Here is a 22,700-nt window from a genome sequence, read left to right as displayed (position 1 = left end):
TCGACAAAAAATATCAATTGTCTTTGCAATTCTAATGTACGGAAACGTAGATAAGCCGCTGCAACCTTATTTAAAGTCGACACCATTAATAATACACTTCAGTTCTTCGCTGCGTTGACAAAAATGATGAAATTACGTTTGACAACTCTCGCCGTGGTCGTTTTGGTAAGTCATTAATAATTTATATTATTTCACAATGTAGACAAAGTAATTTTTTAAATATTTACAGGCTGTGGCCATGAGCAATGGTCAAATCAGTTCCTCAATCGAGGATTCAATTCCACCCTTCACCATGTCCGAAATGGAAGCCCGCATGAGTCTCAACTCTATCTTAACCGGCACCACTGCTCAACTAAACAAAGTCATCAATACAATCAGAGCGCAAATGTTAAGCGTCACCGGTAATCTCAATTCCGCCATTGATTCAGTCATGGGTTCTGGTACCAACTACATTAAAAACATAATCGCTTCAATGACAAACCGTGAACAATTAATGAACAACGAAATCGGCGTTATTCAGCAACAATTCAACGACAGCAAGTACGACAAATGCTTCGTGCAAAACCCAGCCACTGCTTTCCTCAACAGTTCCATCAATGGCGCCACCAAATGCGTGACTGACGTGCTTGACACCGCACAAAACACACTTAATAGTCTTACCACCAACATCAACACTGTGTTGAGCACCCTCACTGGTAATTCCGTGGCTGAAAACTGCAAGAACAGCATGATGGGCGAATGGATGTGCCAACAGATGCAGAATACCTATGCAATGACTTCACTTGTTTCTGCCGCAGCTAACATTTCAGCCACTTCAGCCACCGCCATTGTTTACTTCAGCAGTCTGCCACAAACCTTCATTCCTTGCGCTGTATATAGTGCTCGGTTTGAAAAGTTTGCATTTAATGCTTTGCGCAACGTTACTAACTGCGTTCACTCAATAATGAATGCGCAATAATGCGTTGATAAATAAAAAGTATAAAAATGAGGTTATGTTGGCGCAACATTGTCTCATTTATCCTTGCAAAACAAATGTGGCGTGTTTACGACTGAATTAAACATTTTTGCATTTTAACAATTTGTTATATTTGTTTAACACGTCAATATTCAAATTTTCCATTATCAACAAGCATAGAATATTTTCATATTTGGCCTAAAATTTAAATGTAAATAAATTAAAGCTTTAAATTATACTTACATAGTCTAAAACATAATTTAAGCAACATCCTGAGCTACTTCTTCGATTACTTGTTCATTTGCTTTGGATTTTTCTTCTTTTCCGGCTTCACTTTCATTTTTTGTGTTTGCAGTATTATTGGCAAATACTGTAGATAATTTTGCTAAAGATCCAATAGCTTTGAAACGTGTCTGTGCCTTTTGTTTGCCAACTTTCTTTGACCATTGCTCATCACGAGACGGCATTTGCGCTAAATATGCGTTGCGATCTGCTTTGGCCGGATCCAAGATGGCGAGCACACATACGCAACCATCTACAGTACCCAAAACTAATGCTTTACCATCTTCTGTACTTTCTATTGCAGTTAATTCGGCTTGACAACGATAATTTGCAATCATTTCAGAATCACCAGTTCTAGAATAATAAATTTATTAGATACAACATAATGTTGTATGCAACCATACATACCTGAACACACGTAGAGTTTTCTTACCGCCATGATAATACAAAACGTATTCTTCTGTTTTATTAAACATGCAGATAATAGAAAACACTCCTTCGGCTACTTTAGGTATAAATGTCTTTTCAGTTTGACCTTTTCTTAGTTCAATCAACTCCAAACCACCTCTATTATTATTTATAACAATTTATATTATCAATTTTAAAATGTTTAATTGAATAATTACCTTGCCGGGGCATAAAGACCAAATTTACCATCCTTTGTACAAATCCCACCCCATTTTGGAACGTTCCTTACGTGTTTCTTTGATTTAATATCCAAAATGGCGGTTTTATCCGCAGAAATCACGCCAACCAGAGTCGCTTTCTGTGGCATTGCAACCAGCCCATTAATATCCTGAATTAATTTGAATTAAAAACAAAAGTTAAACTAATTTAATTGCCGGTGACCTCACTTTGATTCCACTCGATTTCAACCCTATTTTCGCTACAAACGCCCCAGTTTTTAAACTGTGTACAATCACGCAATCGCGATTGGATTTCGCCTCAGCACCAGACATAACAATATGCTGATTATCCGGAGTAAACACTGCATTCCGAAAGGGTACACCTGTTATCGACCTCACTGGATACGTAAACGAATACTCCATTTCACCATCAGGTATATTTCTAACCACGACGGTAGCATCCGTCTTAACCATGTCATTTCCTGGAGCGTTGTTAGGTTTTGATATTGTTAACACTTTCGTACCTTCATCAAATAATGTTAACTGTTTTATTCCTTGTTGTTCTACTTTAAAATGCACTTGTTCTGTTAATCTGTACCAATAAATTAAATTTCCTGATTCGGCGGAGATGATGTATCTACCATCAGGGGTAATTTCAGCATGGGTAACAATGGCGCCCAATGGGCTATCCGCTAGTTTAGCTAGTAGTTTCCCTACTCGCAGATCCCAGACACCAACGCAGTTACGTGTTGCAGTCACAGCTAGACTTAAGTCACCAGAAAGACTTATAGAGTCTACTTGTAGTTCATGTCTGTCAATTGCATGCACTTGTTCAAAGATGTTATTAATATTCCAGACTTTTACAGAGCGATCAATGGAGGATGTAACAATGCTGTTCCAGTTGCCTATAGTTAACGGTTCTAACTGGACAATACGGCCAAAATGAGCGTCCAGGACTTTCATTAATTTGCAAGTTATTACATCCCACACGTATAGATTTTTTCTGACACCCGCAATGGCATAATTCTTCTGGGCACTTAAGACAATTGAGTTGGATCGCAACATTTTTGTAGTAATATTGCGGGTTGCATATGGTAGAGACAAAACAATGGGACCTGTTGAGATTCTTTCGGATTCTTCAGGATTTCTATCCCAGATCATGAATCCATTACTGGTAGTAGCTACAATAAATGTATTAATAGAATATTAAAGGTAATAAATATAGTTTTTGAAAAAATACCAAACAAAACATGATCATCTTTATCCAATTTAAGTTGTAACACAATTTCTGTGTCGTCAACTTCAGCCCTTGGTAGATCATCAACTTTCAGCCATGTTTTTGTATCAGGGTTTAATGTATATTCAGTAATTCCGTAATTACCGACATTAGTACAGGTGTATATTGTTTTATGATTTTTTGTGAAAGCAATTGCACTAAAATTAGTAATTTTAAAATTCATGCAACCATTTATGTTGTTTTTACCTGTGATATTCGAATGATTCATAGTCAATTCCACCAAAAACATACTCCAATAACATTTTATCATTATCAATGTCATCCGTCCAATAGATAATACGATAGTTGGTTGGATCAAAGAAATACATTGCTAGAAATCAAAATAAATCAATTTTTAAAATGATTTTTACATTTCATCTGTGTACTTACATAAAATAGACCATTCATTATCCATATAAATAGTATTTTTTGTACTTATGACATTCCCACGCATGTCATACATTACCCAAGTTTTCTGCCCATAAATAAATAAATTATGATTCAATAAAAACCCGCCCACAACAGGCGGAGCTTCCTTTTCCGCCTCTTCAACTTTTCCTTTCTCTGCTTTTTCCTTTTCTTTTTCTTTTAATTCCTTTTCTGGGTGTTCCACACCTTCAGATTCCTCTTCTTCTTTCTTCAAAGGATTTTTAATCAAAACAAACTCACTTGTTAACATATTCAATAAAACAGTTTGATGATTATTAGTATAAGCAGACGCCCATTTGTTATCAGGACTTAAAACCAACTCTTGTAGAATACCTTCTATATTTGGATTAACATCACGTGTTAGATCACTGGTAGACAAATCCCAAGTGATAAACCGATTAGAAATTGATACTACATATCGGTAATCAGAAGTTAAACAAATCGAAAACACAGCAAATTGATGTCCTTCTAAAGAGTATTTCAAAGGACCTCCCGGAGTATGAGAACAATGATACAGAGGCATAAGAGCACATTGTTGAGGACCTTTCAAATCGCAATCGTTGAGAAGCATTTTAATATTTGGATTGGAAGCAACTTCCGGAAGAAGACGACCAACTAATTGTGGTGCTAACATGTCAGGATATTGACCCAAAACGGCTCCTCCAAGACGAAGAGCATCAGCCACAAGTAACAACTCACGTTGGGCTTCTTTACCATCAATGTGAGCAGTAGCATCTTCATAATCTGAAAGAATAGCTTGCAGAGGACAACTGCATAGTTTACGGTGAAGCCATTCGTAATTAAAAAGAACATTTTCGTATAAATCTTTGAATCGTTTGGAACGTATGAGGTGAAAAGGTAATTCACCAAACTACAAAATGAAAATGAAATAAATTTGTATAATTGGTTGCCTATTATCATACCTTTCGAAGATTATATCTGGTAACTGATCCATCCTTTCCAAGAAACACCAAAGGTTGTAATGGTACTTTTCTATCAGCAATACCTTCCTTATCAGCAAGATTAAACCGATGTCTTTGAATTTCCGTGTACTTGAATGGTTTTGGATTACCACCTCCCCATATACCAATGTAATAATCAGCAATCATCGAATGAAAGTACAAAGCCATATTTTGATTCTTAAAATATCTTTCTTTGGCAGTATCTCGGAATTGTCTGTGATACCAATTCATAACACTAACGCCGTCCGCCTCACGCTCAGAGAGATAATTCGGTAAATCATTCCGGATTCTCGTCCATAACAATGGCGGAATGCGTCTGACAGGCGGCATATGATACTGATAAACATCATCTAGTACCTTATCATCTAGAGATATTAAATCTTCTAGTTCTGATTCTGATAGTCCACTCTTTGCTGCTGTTATGTAAGCCAACGCGTGGAAAACCAACAAGCGGCCATGTTGTTTTTCAATTCGTTCAAATAGCATCATGATAGAATCCATAACTGTTGATGCAAGATGAGTATCCTGCGGTTTTGTATAACTCCTCCAACGGCACACTTCAGCAAATACAAGTTTGATGAATATAGGTAACGAACATTTATCGATTGCATTGGAAACTAATCTCCATTGATAGTTAGAAAGATCACGACAAGCAGTTTGCATCCACATTTTCATAACACGCATTGCCAGGTCTTCACCGAGCGGTAAAACATTTATAAAGTTTTCTCCTTCAATCATTTTACGTAGAATGTGATATTCTTTTGATACTTCTGGGTTGGATTCTTCATTTGCACAGGTTACAATTATCTAAGAACAAATTTAGTTTAAAAAACGTGGAATTTTACTAAAAATAACATTGATTTACTTTGACATGCGGTGGAAGTCTGGTAGGCAACCAAGAAACCTTATTCCCAGTGGTAGTTCCTGTCAATTGATCAACAGAATCCAAGAAGAAGAACATTGGCTGTTCTTTTGTCGCCATTGTCAGCAATTGTTTAAAATGAGCTGTCAGAGGCACCAAATCATCCGGTATAGTATCAAATGCAATCATGAAATTATAAGAAATCTGTAAACATTTATAATAAATAAAAATTCTAGTCCACAATAGAGGTTATGTTGATTACCTGTTGACATATTGAAATTAAAGTAGGTGTCAACGCACTAGAATCAGGCGTAGTACCCAAATATCTAATAATACTCAATGGTTTTGCATTTGGGAACCACGCATTCGCCGTTGACATTGCCGCGCTTTTTGACAGCAAAGAAGTCTTACCACAACCACCTTCCCCATATAAAACAAATGGTTTATCATCATCACCAATCATATACTCATGAATCCTCTCGAGATCTTCATCTCTACCATAGAATACTTTAACGGAATTATTACAAGCGTGTAAATGTTGTAAGATTTCAGTAACAATTTGTCCTTGAGGACTGGAATCTTCCTTCCGCATTGCTCGATCTACTAGTTTTATAATATTCTTATAGAAGTGAGTTATGAAGTTTTTCAAATACTCTCCATGTGTTTCTGTGTCAAGACCTTCGCGACCAATCCACTCCACAGTGTATTTCTCCATATTAGAAGTTTCAAGTTTTTCCTGAAGTCGTTCATCTCGCAAATTAGCCAACAACTTAGACGATTCCAGATCAAGACTTCTGTTGATAATATCCACAAAGAGTGATGCTTTCTTAAGGTTTTGTAAATTAATATTGTTTATATATCGCACGTAGCCAAGACAATGATTCTTTGTATTTTTCACATTCAAGACGCCATTTATCACCTCGCGTTCAGTGACTGACATGAAATAATTATGCATCTCTTCATGCGTCATCTTTCCTTGCTCGTACAAAGAACTAGAAGCTTTACGAAATAATTTCTGAAACTTTTCTAGTGTACCCCACCAAATAGCTTGATCTTCCGCTTGTAGTTTCGGAATACGTTTGTTGTTAAAATTGATTAATATAGAAGAGATTGGTTGTAGAATCGATACGGGTGGCACAGCATTAGCGTCCTTTTTGTACCAGGTGTCGATTAGTGAAGCGTCACAAGCAGTAGCGACGAGTTCTTCACGAATCAACATTAGTTCAGATGTTAGGATATAGGTTGGAATAGGACGGTAGCCATATTTCTGGCCTAGAAAGACGACGAAATTGGGACCCATCGACAAGCGCTGGCAATTCTGAATTTCACGCATGCAAAGCTCAGTTGTCATGTGATCATCTGTTGCTTCATCTCGAACACCCCATCGCATGTCCACGACCTGCATTGTGGAATGAAGTGTGTGAGAGGTAGGTATGTGACCTTCGATTATGGTTTATTACTGATGGGGATAAAGCGCAATGTCATCTACTGAATGTTTCGCATAAGAACGTAAATCAAACAAAAGGAAGTAAATTGATAATGGCGGCTTACTGATTTAATATCTGATCGTGTTTTCCGAGTATTATAATAACGAGTTTTGTGTATTATCGTATAATTTAACTTCAAAAGTAATTTTATGAAAAGTGATATCAAATATCATTATAAATGTGATTATACTATAAAAATTATGTGTTTATAATGAGATTTTTTCATGTTTTCGTTTTGTAATTTGCGTTAAATTCTGATACATTCAGTACATAGAACTTTTATCGCGCCACGCACATGTCAGAAAGTTATAAATCAAACTTTAACAAGTTATCCTGTGGGTAATCGGATGGCGCATTGGTACCATCTTGTACCAAGCTACAAGGGTGACCCACAATCCTCAAATACCAGCACAATCGATTACTCCACGTCAAAGTTTTCAAACTTCTTTTGTGTTTTAAATGTTTTCGCAATGTTTGGTAAAATAACATGAAATTAAACTTACTTGAAATTCCAGACCGTGCTTTTCTCTGCAATAATCTTTGATTCTTGGATAACATTTTGCCATCAACGTATTTCTTTCCATAGTAGTATCTTAAGAATTAATAATATTAAATAGTCTTTTGTTTAAAACAATAATTTAAACAATAAAATACCTGTGAAAGTGGAACTTGTAAATATCCTCACAATTTTTGAACTAACCGGAGGTAACTTGGCCAGACTACCGGCAAATATCGTGTCAACCGTTTTCTCGTCCATCTTGATGGCAACTGAGTTAAAAATTCAAACTTCACGCAAACTAGACTCAGAAAAATTGGTTCACAACACGGGTAGAGTTATAATACGAATTCAGTACCAAGTACCGAATTGTTGGATACAATGGATACCAACAGTTGAAAAGTTAGCTAAGAACTAACACCGGTTAGCGTGTCTTAGCACTATTTATAGGGAGCGCAAAGGTTTGTGCTACTTGAAATCGATATGTATTATAGCCATTTTAAGGTGCCCAAAAACATGATATCGGAAATACTCTAAAGATAAAAAACTCAAAAAGAAGCACAATAACTAATTAATTATAAGAGTTTTGTTTACACGCAATCAAAGTTCGTGCCATACTGTGTTATGATATTTAAAAATTCAAAATAAGAGCAGATGGTCAACTTTGCAGTGCATCACGATAATCCAATGTCATTTGTTTTCGTCTACGACAAACTTTTCGCATGCGGTTTATTTTACAATTGATGACAATTGGCGTACAACGTGACAAGGAGACATTATAATTACCTAGACGCAATTCATTATAAAACATAATAAAATGTTTCATCCCAATATAATTTTGCTAGTGCTGTTAACTGCAATAAAAGTATGTCTGGTACAAGTAAGTAATTATAATCCATACAGTTTGTATCTGCAAACTTCAATGGTGGCGGAAACCACGGTGCAAACAAACAAGAATTGTTTTTGTGTGCCATACTGGCAATGCAAAGAAGACTTTGTTGGTTTAGTTGATGATGGTGCTGATATCATGGATATAAGGTATAAATATTTGATTTTTGTATTTCTGGGAGTAATAATTACTAATAATTTAAGAGTTTACGAGGAAGAAACACAAGAAGATGAAAGTGAAGAATGCACAGGAGACTTTGATGTCTGTTGTCAAGTGCAATGCGGAAAGTTAGGCAGCATTAGCAATTCTTCCCTGATCGGTGACACATTAGCATATAGAATAGTAAGTGACGGTGCAAATCCATCAAACGCAGCCAACTTCGGTGAGTTTCCCTGGATGTTGGGACTACTACAAAACCGTGCGTACAAATGTGGCGCGTCTTTAATTCATCCTAAGGTAGCCATCACTGCAGCGCATTGTGTAGCTCAAGGCGGCGTATTCAAAGTACGCGCAGGTGAATTCGATTGGGCGAATCAACAAGAACCATTACCTCATCAAGATAGATTAACACAAAAGGTAAAACTATCATAAAACAATATGAAAAGTTATAATAAACTTAAAATATCAATAGATTATAATTCATCCTCATTATCATCCGCCATCTTTAAGTAATGACATCGCTCTGCTTATTTTGAATCAAGAATTCAAACTCACTGAAAACATCGGCGTGGTTTGCCTCCCGCCGCAGGCCCCGAAAGGTTCCCAACCAACAATAGATAAAGCATGTATAGCAAGCGGATGGGGCAAGAACTCTTATCAAAATGGCGCTTATCAAACCACACTTAAAAAGGTTGAACTTCCGGTGGTTCCTCAACAACAATGCCTGCACAGCCTACGCACAGCTCGCCTTGGACCACATTTCCAGTTACATCCGAGTTTCATGTGTGCTGGTGGAAAGCACAACAAAGATACGTGCAAAGGAGACGGTGGAAGTCCATTGGTGTGTCCAGTGGACGATTCCAATGAGCACTTCGAACAAGTTGGCATCGTCTCATGGGGCCTAACGTGCGGGCTGCGTAACACACCAGGCGTGTACGTGAACGTTGCCATGTTCATCGATTGGATCGATAAACAATTAATTTCGTTGAATCTCGATACATTTATCTACAAATTATGAAGAGGATAATCTCTGAATATCAGGATTAAAGTATTTTTTATATATAATGACGACGCACAGCAAGTCATATCTTACAAGATTTTATATTATTATAGCACATTCACAATGTTCATACTTTGGAAATGTTTTCTTGTTTTCTTATATTATTTTGATGCCCAAGGATGATTCTTCATGTCCTGTTAATCAAAGGTGACACACAACTTGCGAGTTGTTGTTTCGACAATGCACAACATTGCCAATTTACCTACGATGATGCACAATTGCGACAATAATGTGTAATACTAAGAAACAACTGCAAACGCAGCGTGACTTTGCAAAAGTGTCTCCGCTTCAAACATCCAGCATCTTGTATCGTCTTAAAAATTGTAGTTATTTGGACTGTCTCTTAAAAGGTACGACGCCTTCATTCGAAATTTCAATGTCAATGTGTAAACTATGAATCGTGTCAGTTTCTTTATATATTTTAATAACACTCGCCTAATTTTATACCGTGTGTAGTTCTAATAAAACAGAATTTAACAAATATACTGACCCCGCATCGAAATGATAGCAATTTGCTGTTACATTTGCAAAAAAAAAGGGGGATAAAATAATCAAACTCTATTTCGTATTTACAATAGTTTCACTAATATTAATTAGTTCGCACGTCGGAACCAATCCGCGATTTAAATAATTAAGTTAAATGGTTGTAAATCTGAATCCATTGTTTCCCATTTCTGAGCGCTCGGAATTTCGTATGTTATGGCTGTTTTGAATTGAATGCACACGCAAATCGCACCGTAATAAATTATTTACACATGTACCTCTGTGATTTCGACCATCAATTGAATGGAATTTCGTATAAACGCTCTCTAATCGATCTTCACAGTCGAGTAGATCTTTCGCACAAAGAGCGACGTGCCCGCATAACCAACAGTGCCGCACATCACAGCCATGCCAGCACTAAACAGCGCCATGTAGCCAAAGTAGAACGCGGTCTGGAAGAGACCGTACATCTTAGTCTTGAAGAAGAAATAGTACACGGCGTAGAAGTAGACGTAGAGTGCCGTCGAGGCCGCGCAGAGAAACGACGTCCACTGCCAGCGGTAATCTTCCGCATTGAGCAAGAAGTACGCGCAGACTATCGTCACACAAACGACGACAATCAGCAGGATAATATAGACGAGCAGCATGAAGCCATACACGTAGTAAATTTTGTACGCCCAGAAGGACGTGAAAATAAAGTACATTTCGATGAAAATCGACGCAAAAGGTAGCACCCCACCGAGCATAATAATAACACCCGGTTCCATAAACCATTTCTTCTCGGGTATGGGACGTGGCACGGCGTTCACACGACACGGATGATCCGGCTGGCCGGCGAGATTGCGCCCGAGGACGGTGCCCACAAGCGTGAGCGGCAGGATAACAAATAGGCAGATACACGTAACTGCCACCATCGTTCCAAAGGGAATCGCACGCGACGCATGATAGTAGATCGCAATGAAATTAATCAGAAACGCGGTGCCACACACCAAAGCGGGCATGAGAAAAGCCGATACTAACATCTGTCTAATCCATAATTTACCACCCATTCGGGCATATAACGACCCACCAAAGTATCCATTCACTGGTGAGGTCACAGCATAGACGAAAATCGACGTTGACAAGAGAGATCCGCGTTCGGTGTACAGCTCGCCCAAAATCGCAAATGTGATGACGCTGAAGACGACAGTAGTCAATTGATGACCGGAACCAATCAAAGCACTAAAAAGCAATGAGTGCGATGCGGGTCTAAACACATCACCATGCACTTGCTTCCATCCGTATTCGTCACCCAAATCTCTTTCCATGTCGTCTACGTCGTCGTCTTTGGAATATCTAGCGTAATCTTTACGCAGTGTCCTCATCAGGATCATGGACACCAAACCAACTAAGAAAATGACCATCATGAAGCTGTTAAAGATGCTGAACCAATGGATGCGGTGCTGGAAGAAAGAGGGATCAAGATATTTATCGAAACGATCCTCGAACTTGATGTTATTCTTCTTCCAGATGACTTCATAAGTGAAGGAAAGTTTCGTGTTCGGCGTGAGGAGAACTTTGTCTTCCGATGTGATGTTGACATCGACTATCTGTTTACCATTATAACCGATTTCAAACTTCTTGTGTGTCCAGATGTAGTAATTAGAATCAGTTACTTCGCCAACAATGCCCCAGATTGGCAGATCATCAATATACATTTGATACCAGTAGTGGTTTTTGACAGCATAGACAAAAGCTTTGTATTTTTCAGCGTCTAATTGAACGCCGCAGTAGATTGCTTTGTGGACATCAACTGAAAGAATAAATATTTAAATTTATTTGCAATTATTTTCAGGTGTAAAATGATTTAAAAACAGCAGGTGAGTTGATGCAAACATTTTAACACAACACCTCCTTATCAAACATGAACAAGATAAATTGTTCAAATAAATTTCTGAAACAATGGCTAGATACTGTGTAAGTAATAAAATATTATATGAAATATGAAGAAACTTCTTTTGTAAATATAATTTATCCCTAAATATTTAGAAAAATTGACACCATTCTCTTTGAAAAATGAACCAAACTGCTTATATTGTAAAGTAAATGATAAAACTTTAAAAACAGAAAGCAATTATTTAAACAATTGTGGATTTATGCAGCATACCAAATAATATATAATTGAATGCCACATAATAAAGAGCTGATAAGAATGTTTTACCTTTGAATTCAATATCAATCCCACTGATTTCCAGCTCTACACCCTGCAATGCTTCACTCATGGTTTCATGGTAATGATTAATTGCATTCTTATTGCCAGCACAGAATGGCAATGAGAAATAGGCATAAGTCTCCTGCCTGTTGTGGTAGGGCCCAACTGTATTCATCCACAGAACTACCTCATCTTTATCCTCATACTGAAAAATAAAAATGTACATTACTACGCGATAATATCACATATGGTGAAATATAACTGCATCAATAGCAAATTGTGAAGATGCATATTGTTTACACATTTCGTAGAATTCTGTGTAAGCAATGTTTCGGTAGATACGTACTAAATGGTCGTGTTCATCGGCGAAAGCGCCGAGAAGGGCGATCACTGCGACGAATGTTCGCAGAAGATACATCTCGAATTGATTGTAGAATCGCGAACGGCGCGAATCGATTTCGGCTTGCGGATGGTTCAATCACACCGGCCTGTGGCCATAAGATGCGAATTCTCGGTTGGCGAAATTGACTGCGCGCACAACACGTAGACACGGCGGACACAGGGAGGCGCGGAGCGGAGGACACTTGATGAAAATACACTGCTCGTGCTGGTCCGCAAGCTGTCAGCCGATGTCGACCGCTCGCGACTGACTTACTGTCAACAACATTCCTCGGGTGTGTACGTGCGTGTTCGTCAGGTGAGGCGGAATTAAACGAGAAGCACAAAAATAAATTAAAAACAATTATGCCGCGAATGCGCTTCTTCTAATTTAAATTAAATAAAATTTAATTGCGGAAACATCTCAAGATATTTTTATGTTTTAAATAACTTTATTCAAATATTCTATACCTACGCTATGAATTTGAACGATTTGCAATGTTAAACTTTTGTTTGAGACCATCATACACATGTGAATAAGGTTTCTGCAATTGAGATGCTGATAATGGTATCTTGCAACTACGTTTCACCCTAGGCGACATTAAAACCAAATTCTGTATGAGCCCATATGCGGATGATGTGGTCCAATATAAAGTTAAACACTGAAACATAAAATATTTACAAAAATTCACAAAAAAACTATAAATATCTTACTGAAGGAACTGATGCTGCAATGGGAATCATTATAATACTAAATACTCTAAAGAAATTCGTCAGATAACGTTGAAATTTACTTGGTGGGTTCACTTTTGATAAAACTTGCAACTAAAACATTATTCTCACTTTTTCTTCTGCATTTTTTAATACAAACTGTTTTATACCTCAATGATAGCCAAGTTTATAACACCTAATGCCACTGGCAAAATCCATGAACTATCCACTTCAATAAGATTTGGTATCCAGCCAAATCCACCCATGGAAAGCTCCCTGAGTGTCACTTTAGCATCAAAATCCAGCTTTGGCAATTCATAAACTAAATTTCTTAAACTGACGGAAAATGATATCCACATTGGTATTTGAAACCACATTAATAAAGTGGCTTTTACTGGATGGCAATTATCTCTTTCAACCAAATTACGCCATTGCTTTTTCACCTAAAGCAAAGCAATTTTAGTGTTAAATTAAAAACAACCTGTAACAAATACCTACAGCCTTTTTAAACTCATATTTAGCTGTTTGTTCATTCCAATTATACAACCTAACAGCAACAGACATTTCCTTGTTGATTTCCTTTACAATTTCAGGCATTTCCTTGTTGATATTTTCAACTTTAGCCATAATATACTGCTGATAAATAGCAAGAGGTACTGTCACCATGGACCTCATCATTATTGTTGTACATATTATTGTGGCCCACCATGGAAGACCTGTGGCTGCATGTAAGTTGACTAGTAAACCCTGAACACATTCAACTGGAGTGCTTTCAGATATGGCTCTGAAGACACCAGTTTGAGTTGTTGCCAATGATTCTATTGTTGATTGTAACGAAAAATTTCGTTTTTGGCCATAAAATGCTCCCATATTACATCTACCTGCTACATTATTTGTACGGTCATTTCTATGGGCACTTTTAATAAATATTGAGCTTGAAAATTGAGATAACTGGTTTAAATTTCGGCTGCATAACCTCCATGTCGAACCAAGAGCCCGCAACACGCTCATTGTGGTGATCTATGTGGAACCGAAACTTCGCCACAAATACGTTTCTAGCTGGTGTTTAAAAGATCTGCGTGGAATTTTACATTGCTTAAAAATGACCGCAAAACGGGACAATAATTTAAGAAAATTTTAAAACTCTTATGACTTTCATTGAAATTTTGAGGAATTAACATTTGACATTTGTAAACACGAATATACACGAAATTTACATCTTCGGGTATATTCGTAGAACACATGGGCAGCGCATATTGTTAATTTAAATGTCAGATTGATTAATGTCTCCAAATTTGATGTGTGTATTCTCATAAACATTTCTAATCCTTCAAATTCCAACTTTACAATATAATGAAGAAATAAGTGTATTATTTACTGTGACTCGATCAATTAAAGTGATGAGTTGCAGTTCAGCACGAGACGCTAATGATCTATTTACATGAACATTCACAACAGAAACAGCTGCAACCTGCGCCAGTCGCGCAAAACAGTGCACGCAGAGAGAAAGTGTGTTTACGTCGATGCGCTTTAGCAAGTTGAACTAGACGAGACCGAAAACACTCATCGAAAAGTAGTGTCATTCGATTGCGCGTGAGTGGCGTGAGTATTATCACATCGTCCTGTTTGGCATTAATGTGTTTGTGGCAATACATCGACGACGAGAGCCAGTGTGCAGCGTGCAGTGTTTACACCAGTTCGTGTCTGTTTGGTGGCGCAATTCAGACTGCCGTTTCTCATTTGTTATTTTAACGGTTTCGCCACTTGCGTTCGCATCTCGAATTAAAAAAAAATGCTCGCGATTGAGGAAGTAACTACACGCGTGCTCGTGTGTGAAGTCGTGGGTGTTTAAGACGATTTAGGCCAGCCGCAACCTAAATCAAAGCAAAACTCTGGAGCATGCGGTAAGCGTGCATACGTCTTTGCATCATCGCCGTATTTGGACTTTTTGCCAGCCCACGCACTCCACAACTACACGAACGGGACCATGGGTGCTGCATTCAGTAATTATTCGCCCCATCAGATTGTTGTTGATCTGGTGCGTGGTAGGAAGCGAAAGTTTAGCGAATCTAGCTCTCAGGATGAAATGGATAAAATTATCGACATCGCCATGCACACGCCAAAAAGGTAACTTTATGTTTTATGACTTTGTATGTATTTATAGTGATGAAGTCATCGTCGAAAGTTACCGCACAACTACCGGTAGACGGTGACATTTTCCAGCTACTTTAGAACATACAAATTTACACCTTTGTGTAATCAAGAATTTGCGCTTATCAACTGTAGAATATTATTATTCATGTTCAGTTTATGCTTGGATAAGTCTGAGAACTTCCTGAACAGTGTACGTTTGTTTCATGTTTCGTTTTACGATAAGTTTCACTTAGTTTCGATGCATTTAAAAGTTATGAAGCATATTTTTATAATTCTGCTATTTTTTAAATTAAATAAAAATCAATTGTTCGATGATTCAGGTCGGTGTTTATCACACTACACGTCGTGGCCTTGTATTGTCCGTATTTTAAATGAAAAGCCTCATTAAATTCGATGGGTCGCATTGAGGAATGCATATATGGCCGGACAGACCTGAATTACTAATTAATTTTCCGTGCAGTGCATAAAACACAAATTTTACACACGTTGTTAATGTCAACCATTAATTCGGTACTATGCGTGACATAAAACTACCTAGTTGTAATTAAGTATTAATTAATTATTAAGAAACTTTTTCATTTTGCAGAAAAAAACTATGCAGCACTGTCCAATACATTTACCAAGCCCTCTTCGTGGAAGGCCGCGACAGCGACGTGACTGTCGTAGCCCTCGACGAAGAATTCGCCCTTCACAAAGTGTATCTCGGCCAGAGTCCCTATTTCGCCAGTATGTTCGGCGGAAACTGGAAGGAAACCGGCGAGACACGCATTGAAATCGACGTGGTTGACCCACTGATTACCAAGGATGCGCTGCGGACAGTACTAGGTGCACTCTACAGCGATGAGCTACACCTAGAACCCCTTGGCGTCGTGAGTGTCTTAGCCGCAGCAACAATGCTGCAACTGAATGGCGTGATCGAACGCTGCGGTGAAGTAATGCTTGAGACAATCAATCCCCATACGGCGTTGCACTATTACGACGCCGCGTGCCAATACGGAGACGTAAAACTGCGCGACCAGTGCGTGCAGTGGTTTCTGCTGAATCTAATGATGTACTATAATAATAGTCTGAACGACCTGCGTACCATTCCTGTCACTTTAATGGAGCACCTGGTGGGACATCCGGGGCTTTGCGTGATGAAGACTGAAATCACCCTGTATGTCCTGCTGTCTCAATGGATGTACTTACAAACTCATCCGGAGTGTGATGAGAGTATTGGATCGAGGGATATTGCTGCATTTTACTGCAATAGAAGCGGTAATATTAATAAAAACTTAGTAAATTTAGTTGTATTTTAATTTTTTGTTATTTACCAGGTCAAGTTCCATACTTATTGACTGAAGAAGGTGCCTGCTTCGAGAAGGTCTTCCGTGCGTTACGAATTCAACATCTAATCGCCCATCACATGGACGTGGAGCTTTTACTGCGGGATAATATTGTACCACGCATGTGGCTTGATCGTATCATCCTCCAAGGATGGAAATGTACACTGCGTATCAATCAGAATGAAGAAAAAGGTCCGGACAACTGCTCGGATGAAACCTTCCTTAATGTTGCACTGCGCTGTGGCCGAATATTGACCACAAATGAAAAACACATGTGGCGATGGACGGGCTTCCACTACGGCCTAGATTTAATCATGATTGCTGACGAGAATAGTCTCTCGGTGAAGCGCAACCATCGTCCTGAGTTCGAGCAGTTATTGAGTCTGCAAGGCGTGCGGCATATAATCATCCGCGTCTCGGTGTACGCGCTCAACGAACAGAAGCAGATCACGTTCACGCAGTGCTCGGGTATTCATCGACTAGCTCTGCACAAAAGTGAAGAGGTGACGCTCATCAAGTTCCCACCGGACATTCAGTTCCCGCTTGTGCTTTCCGCGAATGTACTTTATACCTCTCCGTTTGAGGCGCGTGATGAATCAGTGCAGTCGATCTAATCTATAAGCTCCACATACACATATAGTCATATAGTATTGTGATTAATGTACCAATGCACTAACTTTATTATAATGATAACGTTGAAAATTGATCGACTTTAAAAACACGTGCTTATTCAAAGCGGGTAAATTCTGAGTGCAAACGTTTAATATACTTAACTTTAAGACAAAGAGGAGGAGAAACAAATGTAACTAATCTTTATAAAATTATTTTCGTTTTTATAAGATTGAGTGTACATTACCGGTAAGATTAACACAACTAACTTCGCGCGGACGCGAAAATTCCATGTTGTTATCATTGTTCTTGTGATATACTTAATGTCGATTATTTCATTGAAATTTAGCGTCGATAGTATTTATTTAAGTACATATGACCATTCTATCATTGCAGAGTGTATTCGCTTGAGTTTTTTTCTTTTCTATTAACGATGCCATTTCTTTTTTATATTAATTACGGAATCACGCTAAATATGTAGAAATCTTAAGTTGTTTTTTTTTGCGTTCAACTAATAATCACACATAAGAGAAAACAAAGTGCTCTTACCACTAAACGGTTTAACTTGCGTTCACTAAAAAAATGTTACTAAAATGACTAGTCACACAATGCGGCGCAACATTTCTCTATGAGTAAGCTTGACCATTGAGTACTATATATTTATATAAATAACAAGAGAATATTTAATAAAATATTTACTACTATCGATATGGCAGGGTACATAGATGGTTGTTGTTGAGAAGAGTTTTTATGCTTTGCGGAGATCAAAGGATTTATCTTATGTTCATACTCACTGATAGTTATGTTAATAAACATGTTTTGTATATATTTCTTGCTATGTATTAAAATTCTTCCGCGGGACGTGCACAAACAGGTTAACAGAGCATCTATTGCACTATTCTCTAAAAAGTGAAACTAGTTTTGAGTGTTAAACTATGCCTTACACACTGGACTTAGAAAACTTTGCTGAGTACTTGTTCAACGGTCATATACACACCTTCCTCCTGATACGCAGACTCATGTTTCGCCAGGAGACGTAAAAGTGGTCGGAGTTTCATCCACCAATGATCAACACCAGTACGATGCCTAATAACATTACAATTGTATTAGATTCTTGATTTTCATTTAGTGATTACAATGATGTAGAGACTTACGTAAAATCGGTCACCAATTTCAAATCAGAAACCGGTGTGAATTGATACTGCCTTCTCTGAACTCCCAGTAAAACGCAACTGTTTACCACAGTGCAAGATGGACATCCAATGCGTTTATCAACCTCTGTCCGCATCCACATTGCTGCTTTAGCGGCGAATTTCGTCCCCATTATCCGATCGAACGGACTCGGCCGTCCACCCTGCTGCATATGCCCGAGAATATTCATCCTGGTGCTGAAAATGCCCTTACCCTCCTCGGCATACAACCGATACATAAATTCAGTGTTGTAGTTGTCATTTGCAAGTTCATTCCGCAGCACTAGACCACGCTGCACACCTTCAGACATTTTCGTTGCCATATGATAAACATCTTCCTGTAGATCTTTAATCGAAAACTTTTCTTCGTGAATGTACGCTGCGTCTGCCCCGGCTGCAAGACCAGCGCATGTAGCTAAATATCCACAGTATCCGCCCATCACTTCAATGATAAACACACGCCGTTTGGTGCCTTGCGCCGACTGTCGAATTCTATCGCAAATCTCAGAGATTTCATTCAGCGCAGTGTCCGCGCCTAAAGAGAACTCTGTTCCAGGTACATTGTTACTAATGGTGGCAGGAATGACTACAATTGGCATACGAAACACGGGATAGGTTGATTTTGCATCCAACAATTCTACAGCACTTTGATACGCCTCGAAACCTCCGATTAGTAATAGACCGTCGATTTGAAAATTCTCCAGCTGTTGGGCAATTTGCGCAATATTTTTCCCAGCAGTAACGCGTCTTGTGCCTAATTTAGCACCACCTGTAGATACCCATCCGTCTACATCGGCCCACTCCAATCGCTTGAAGTTACCCTGAATCAAACCATCGATACTATCCAGCACGCCGTATGTGATATCGCCACAGAAGATCGCATTACGCACGAAGCCAAAGATGGCCGCGTTCATACCGCATGCAGGGGCACCAATAGTTACAATTGCATAACGATAAGGACGAGTTTTCTTCAGATTACAGGTTTGTTGGTCTCTGTGCGGTTTTAGTCTCGACATTAATTTGTAGCTTTCCAGATTCCGTTCGAATGAAATTCCACGTAGTTTTGAAGCCATTTCGAAATCCTTATTGGCGAGTGCTTGACCAACAGCCAGCGTTTGTCGCACACACTCCATGAGAGGCAATCTTATAATCTGATTACCATCAAGAGATATACATAAAGGCTGGTCATTAGGATTGGCTTCAAGAACTGCCAACACTGCTTCAGCCCCCATGCGACATGCAAGAACACGATCGAAGGCTGAAGGATTACCACCGCGCTGCACGTGACCCAAGACGGTGACTTTGGTGTCTTGTTTGAGCTCCTTTACAATTACGTTTTTTATTTCTTCTGCGGTGATTGGATTTCCCTGTCTGTCAATGGCACCTTCCGAAGCAATGATTATATTCAGACGTCTTCCTTCATTGCGTTGCTAAAGAAAAGCATAATTAATACTAAATAATGAAAATTAAAGAAAACAGTGTCAAGTGTTTCACTTAAATCACACATTAATTAATTTAGTGGTACCTGAGATAGTTTACGGCATAATTTGTCAGGCCAATCCGCCGTAGGTGGATCTTCCGGAATGAACACAAAGTCAGCCTCGCAAGCGAGCGAAGCCACAAGGGCGAGATAACTGTAAAATTTCATTCTCTTACCACACTTATCAAAGTCAAGTTAACGATTCAAACATGCATACAAGGATAATGTGTTTGTTGTTGAGAAAGAAAAAAAAAACGCAAGGATAAAGTGATATAAGTGAATGGGAGGGATACCTGCGAGCACTTGTCGCACATCAACTTCCTCCAGTCATCTTCCGCGGGGTATTCTGGTATAAAGACCATATCAGCCTCACACGCAAGTCCTGTCACCAGTGACAGGTACCTACGAGTTGTTAATCGTGAATGGCAAGCACAGAAAGTGTTATTGCACACAAGAGGAATGAAAATATTGCCGAATCGAAACATACCCGCAATGTCTGCCCATGACTTCTAGAATAAATGTCCTCTGATGTGAATATGCAGTGGCAACAATACAGTCAATAGCTTCAATGATACGATGTAGTGCTGAGTCGGTACCGATGGTCATGTCCGTGCCGCAAAAGTCGTTGTCTATGGATCCGACCATGCCTACAATCTGTAAATTCGCACATTTCTTCATCTGATCTTGATTGATCAGTTGCTCGGCTAGCAGTTCGTTCAACAATGCTGGCCAATCTTCGCGGAATAAATTGGCCCCGGTGAGGCTTCCATCGCCTCCGATAATCACTAAATTATTAATCTCATGTTTGACTAAATTGTGGGCGGCTCTTTTACGGCCTTCGCGTTCTTTGAACTCCATGCATCGCGCTGTTCCGATAATAGTACCGCCCAAGTGAATTATGGAACTAACGGACGACCAGGCCGCTTCGACGATGTTTGAACCACCATCGACCATGCCTTTGTAGCCTTCCTTAATGAAATAAACCTTGCATCCTAGGTATAGAGCTGTGCGGACTACAGAACGTACAGCTGCATTCATTCCCTGAAAAAATTACAAAGTTTTCATATAAAATCCAAAGTTTTCTAATATATTTGCAGTACAAATATTTATCCAAGTGCCACAAGTATTTGACTAGATAAATAAGCTATTATATAAGCATGCAAACAATAATAAACATAGATAAGAGAAGAGTTATCACTTGGAAATGACAAATGAAATGAAAAATCAAACATAATCAGTGAAAAACTTGATTTTAACTTTGTCTGCAGTAGATAACTATAATATTTATTTAATAAATTAGTTGATTAAATAAATAAAACAATTGAAATTTAGTTTTTCTGAACAGGTTATTTTTAGACACCTATTCTACACTTATATCAAAATTGATACTCTTTAAAACAAATGCAGGACATACATTATCATTCATTAGCTATTTATATGATGGTTAATATAAGTTGTATAAATTTATGTTGTGTAAATACAACATAAATCAATTGTTATTACACGTTTTTTTATAGACAACTATTATAATAAAAATGATTTGAATTCATACCTGGGAATCACCACCACTTGTAAGCACTGCAATCCCCCTGCCCTTGTAAAGACCCCTCTCAATAAACTTCATGCTTCCAGGTGAACCTTGGGAATCCATGTATTCTTCAATTCTAGAGGGTGAATTTGCGTTCCTTAAGCTTGACTTCACAGTATAACGCTAAAAATCGAATAATAATAAGCAATAAAGATAAATGTTCGCATTAATTACCGTCTAGGCGTTGCAATGAGCTGTAAAAATTGTACATACAGCGTGTGTGGAGTGATGAGGTGTTAATCTAATGCTTTGAGCAGGAATTTAAACAATCTTGGCCTGAAGGTGACCCCGGCGATCGCGGCTCTCGTGATTTAGCTGATAGAACTCGTTCAACTTTTGAACTGGCACGCAAATCGAGTCGCAGCCGAAACAGGACTGAGCCAGACTATGCATGCGAGAATTTCTCTACGCTTATCGTTGGATCCGAACGTCTGTATTAACTTCGAAGTGCTATCATCGCAATTGTACTCGTTGCGATAAGTGGTCGTATGTTTCAAACACAAACAAACAAATGAATGATGCCATTAGGGTAGACATAACGAGTTCATTACAACAGTTGTAAAGGGTAAATTTAATATTGATCAGATATCTTATCTCTTTAGGAAACTTATAATAAGTAAAATACCAAATATATTCTTAAAAGTTTAAAATCTTTTAAATTTGCCTATGTTTTTGAATTGTTGGTTAAGTATTTATGGTTGCCTATTACTGTTTGTTTTCTTACCCATAGATTGTTCGATGTGTTTTATAAATACAATAGCATAAAATTATATCAAATAAACAGTAGTTATTTGTAATAATTAAAATTTTGAAAATTATCAAGTGGTATAGAATCAAATAATTTGAAAATGTTTTGGTTGTAAGTATTTGACAGATGATGACGTTCATTAAACATTTACCACGAAAGGTGCTGGGGACCCTAGGGACGCTTGTACCATTGATTTCTCTACATTGCTGCGATTGGTTAGAATAGCAAATGCTTGCACCCGATTGGTCCAGTTGAACTTGCCGGCAGTTAGGAAAATTCGCAAAACAGTTTCTAAGAGTGCCGGTGTATAGCAGCGTTGTTGGAGTGGTCGGACCGCCATTGAAACGGTTTCGTGCGTTT

The 22,700-nt window shown here is 38.3% G+C and overlaps 7 protein-coding genes and 1 long non-coding RNA gene across 11 annotated transcripts; 3 read left to right on the top strand and 5 right to left on the bottom strand.

Moving 5' to 3' along the window:
- Positions 1-25: 25 nt before the first annotated feature.
- LOC135793269 (uncharacterized) lies at positions 26-1,078 on the top strand. Its single transcript, XM_065304158.1, has 2 exons — positions 26-165; positions 230-1,078. Exons 1-2 carry the CDS (start codon positions 124-126, stop codon positions 956-958), a joined length of 771 nt encoding a protein of 256 aa, XP_065160230.1. The 5' UTR covers positions 26-123; the 3' UTR covers positions 959-1,078.
- On the bottom strand, positions 1,062-7,771 carry LOC135793259 (NACHT and WD repeat domain-containing protein 2). The gene is made up of 12 exons (XM_065304140.1): positions 7,534-7,771; positions 7,383-7,471; positions 5,655-6,791; positions 5,396-5,596; positions 4,492-5,337; positions 3,530-4,439; positions 3,347-3,470; positions 3,104-3,297; positions 2,092-3,044; positions 1,864-2,033; positions 1,646-1,804; positions 1,062-1,591 (listed from the first exon to the last, which is right to left on the bottom strand). Exons 1-12 carry the CDS (start codon positions 7,634-7,636, stop codon positions 1,216-1,218), a joined length of 5,262 nt encoding a protein of 1,753 aa, XP_065160212.1. The 5' UTR covers positions 7,637-7,771; the 3' UTR covers positions 1,062-1,215.
- Positions 7,772-8,091: 320 nt separating this feature from the next.
- On the top strand, positions 8,092-9,964 carry LOC135793267 (phenoloxidase-activating factor 2-like). Its single transcript, XM_065304156.1, has 3 exons — positions 8,092-8,413; positions 8,468-8,840; positions 8,896-9,964. Exons 1-3 carry the CDS (start codon positions 8,193-8,195, stop codon positions 9,439-9,441), a joined length of 1,140 nt encoding a protein of 379 aa, XP_065160228.1. The 5' UTR covers positions 8,092-8,192; the 3' UTR covers positions 9,442-9,964.
- TM9SF3 (transmembrane 9 superfamily protein member 3) lies at positions 9,506-12,810 on the bottom strand. The gene is made up of 3 exons (XM_065304153.1): positions 12,504-12,810; positions 12,167-12,362; positions 9,506-11,758 (listed from the first exon to the last, which is right to left on the bottom strand). The coding sequence occupies exons 1-3, from the start codon at positions 12,573-12,575 to the stop codon at positions 10,293-10,295; spliced, it is 1,734 nt and encodes a 577-aa protein (XP_065160225.1). The 5' UTR covers positions 12,576-12,810; the 3' UTR covers positions 9,506-10,292.
- A 157-nt stretch (positions 12,811-12,967) lies between these two features.
- On the bottom strand, positions 12,968-14,457 carry LOC135793268 (cytochrome c oxidase assembly protein COX18, mitochondrial). Its single transcript, XM_065304157.1, has 4 exons — positions 13,745-14,457; positions 13,417-13,689; positions 13,250-13,360; positions 12,968-13,197 (listed from the first exon to the last, which is right to left on the bottom strand). Exons 1-4 carry the CDS (start codon positions 14,255-14,257, stop codon positions 13,012-13,014), a joined length of 1,083 nt encoding a protein of 360 aa, XP_065160229.1. The 5' UTR covers positions 14,258-14,457; the 3' UTR covers positions 12,968-13,011.
- A 776-nt stretch (positions 14,458-15,233) lies between these two features.
- Positions 15,234-18,162, top strand: gcl (germ cell-less). The gene is made up of 3 exons (XM_065304154.1): positions 15,234-15,373; positions 15,987-16,657; positions 16,717-18,162. Exons 1-3 carry the CDS (start codon positions 15,234-15,236, stop codon positions 17,337-17,339), a joined length of 1,434 nt encoding a protein of 477 aa, XP_065160226.1. The 3' UTR covers positions 17,340-18,162.
- On the bottom strand, positions 15,379-16,844 carry LOC135793272 (uncharacterized). The gene is made up of 2 exons (XR_010548593.1): positions 16,714-16,844; positions 15,379-16,643 (listed from the first exon to the last, which is right to left on the bottom strand). It is a non-coding gene; the product is annotated as an uncharacterized lncRNA (long non-coding RNA).
- On the bottom strand, positions 18,135-22,680 carry Pfk (ATP-dependent 6-phosphofructokinase). 4 transcript variants are annotated; one of them, XM_065304148.1, is made up of 7 exons: positions 22,492-22,680; positions 21,557-21,715; positions 20,492-21,045; positions 20,050-20,158; positions 18,489-19,954; positions 18,332-18,420; positions 18,135-18,249 (listed from the first exon to the last, which is right to left on the bottom strand). In XM_065304148.1, exons 1-7 carry the CDS (start codon positions 22,678-22,680, stop codon positions 18,230-18,232), a joined length of 2,586 nt encoding a protein of 861 aa, XP_065160220.1. In that variant the 3' UTR covers positions 18,135-18,229. The 4 variants fall into 4 exon arrangements, with proteins under 4 accessions (XP_065160220.1, XP_065160219.1, XP_065160222.1 ...); XM_065304147.1 differs by having other exon boundaries at positions 18,135-18,420; XM_065304150.1 differs by lacking the exon at positions 22,492-22,680 and adding an exon at positions 21,806-22,269 and having other exon boundaries at positions 18,135-18,420.
- Positions 22,681-22,700: the final 20 nt, after the last annotated feature.

Source organism: Atheta coriaria, unplaced genomic scaffold, assembly GCF_025399875.1.
Source record: "Atheta coriaria isolate IRGN ID8LTWV9N9 unplaced genomic scaffold, Caltech_Dcor_3.1 hic_scaffold_6_pilon, whole genome shotgun sequence".
NCBI lineage: Eukaryota > Metazoa > Arthropoda > Insecta > Coleoptera > Staphylinidae > Dalotia > Dalotia coriaria.
Note: the sequence above shows the minus strand (reverse complement) of the source record. Positions and strands in the feature narration are given on the sequence as shown.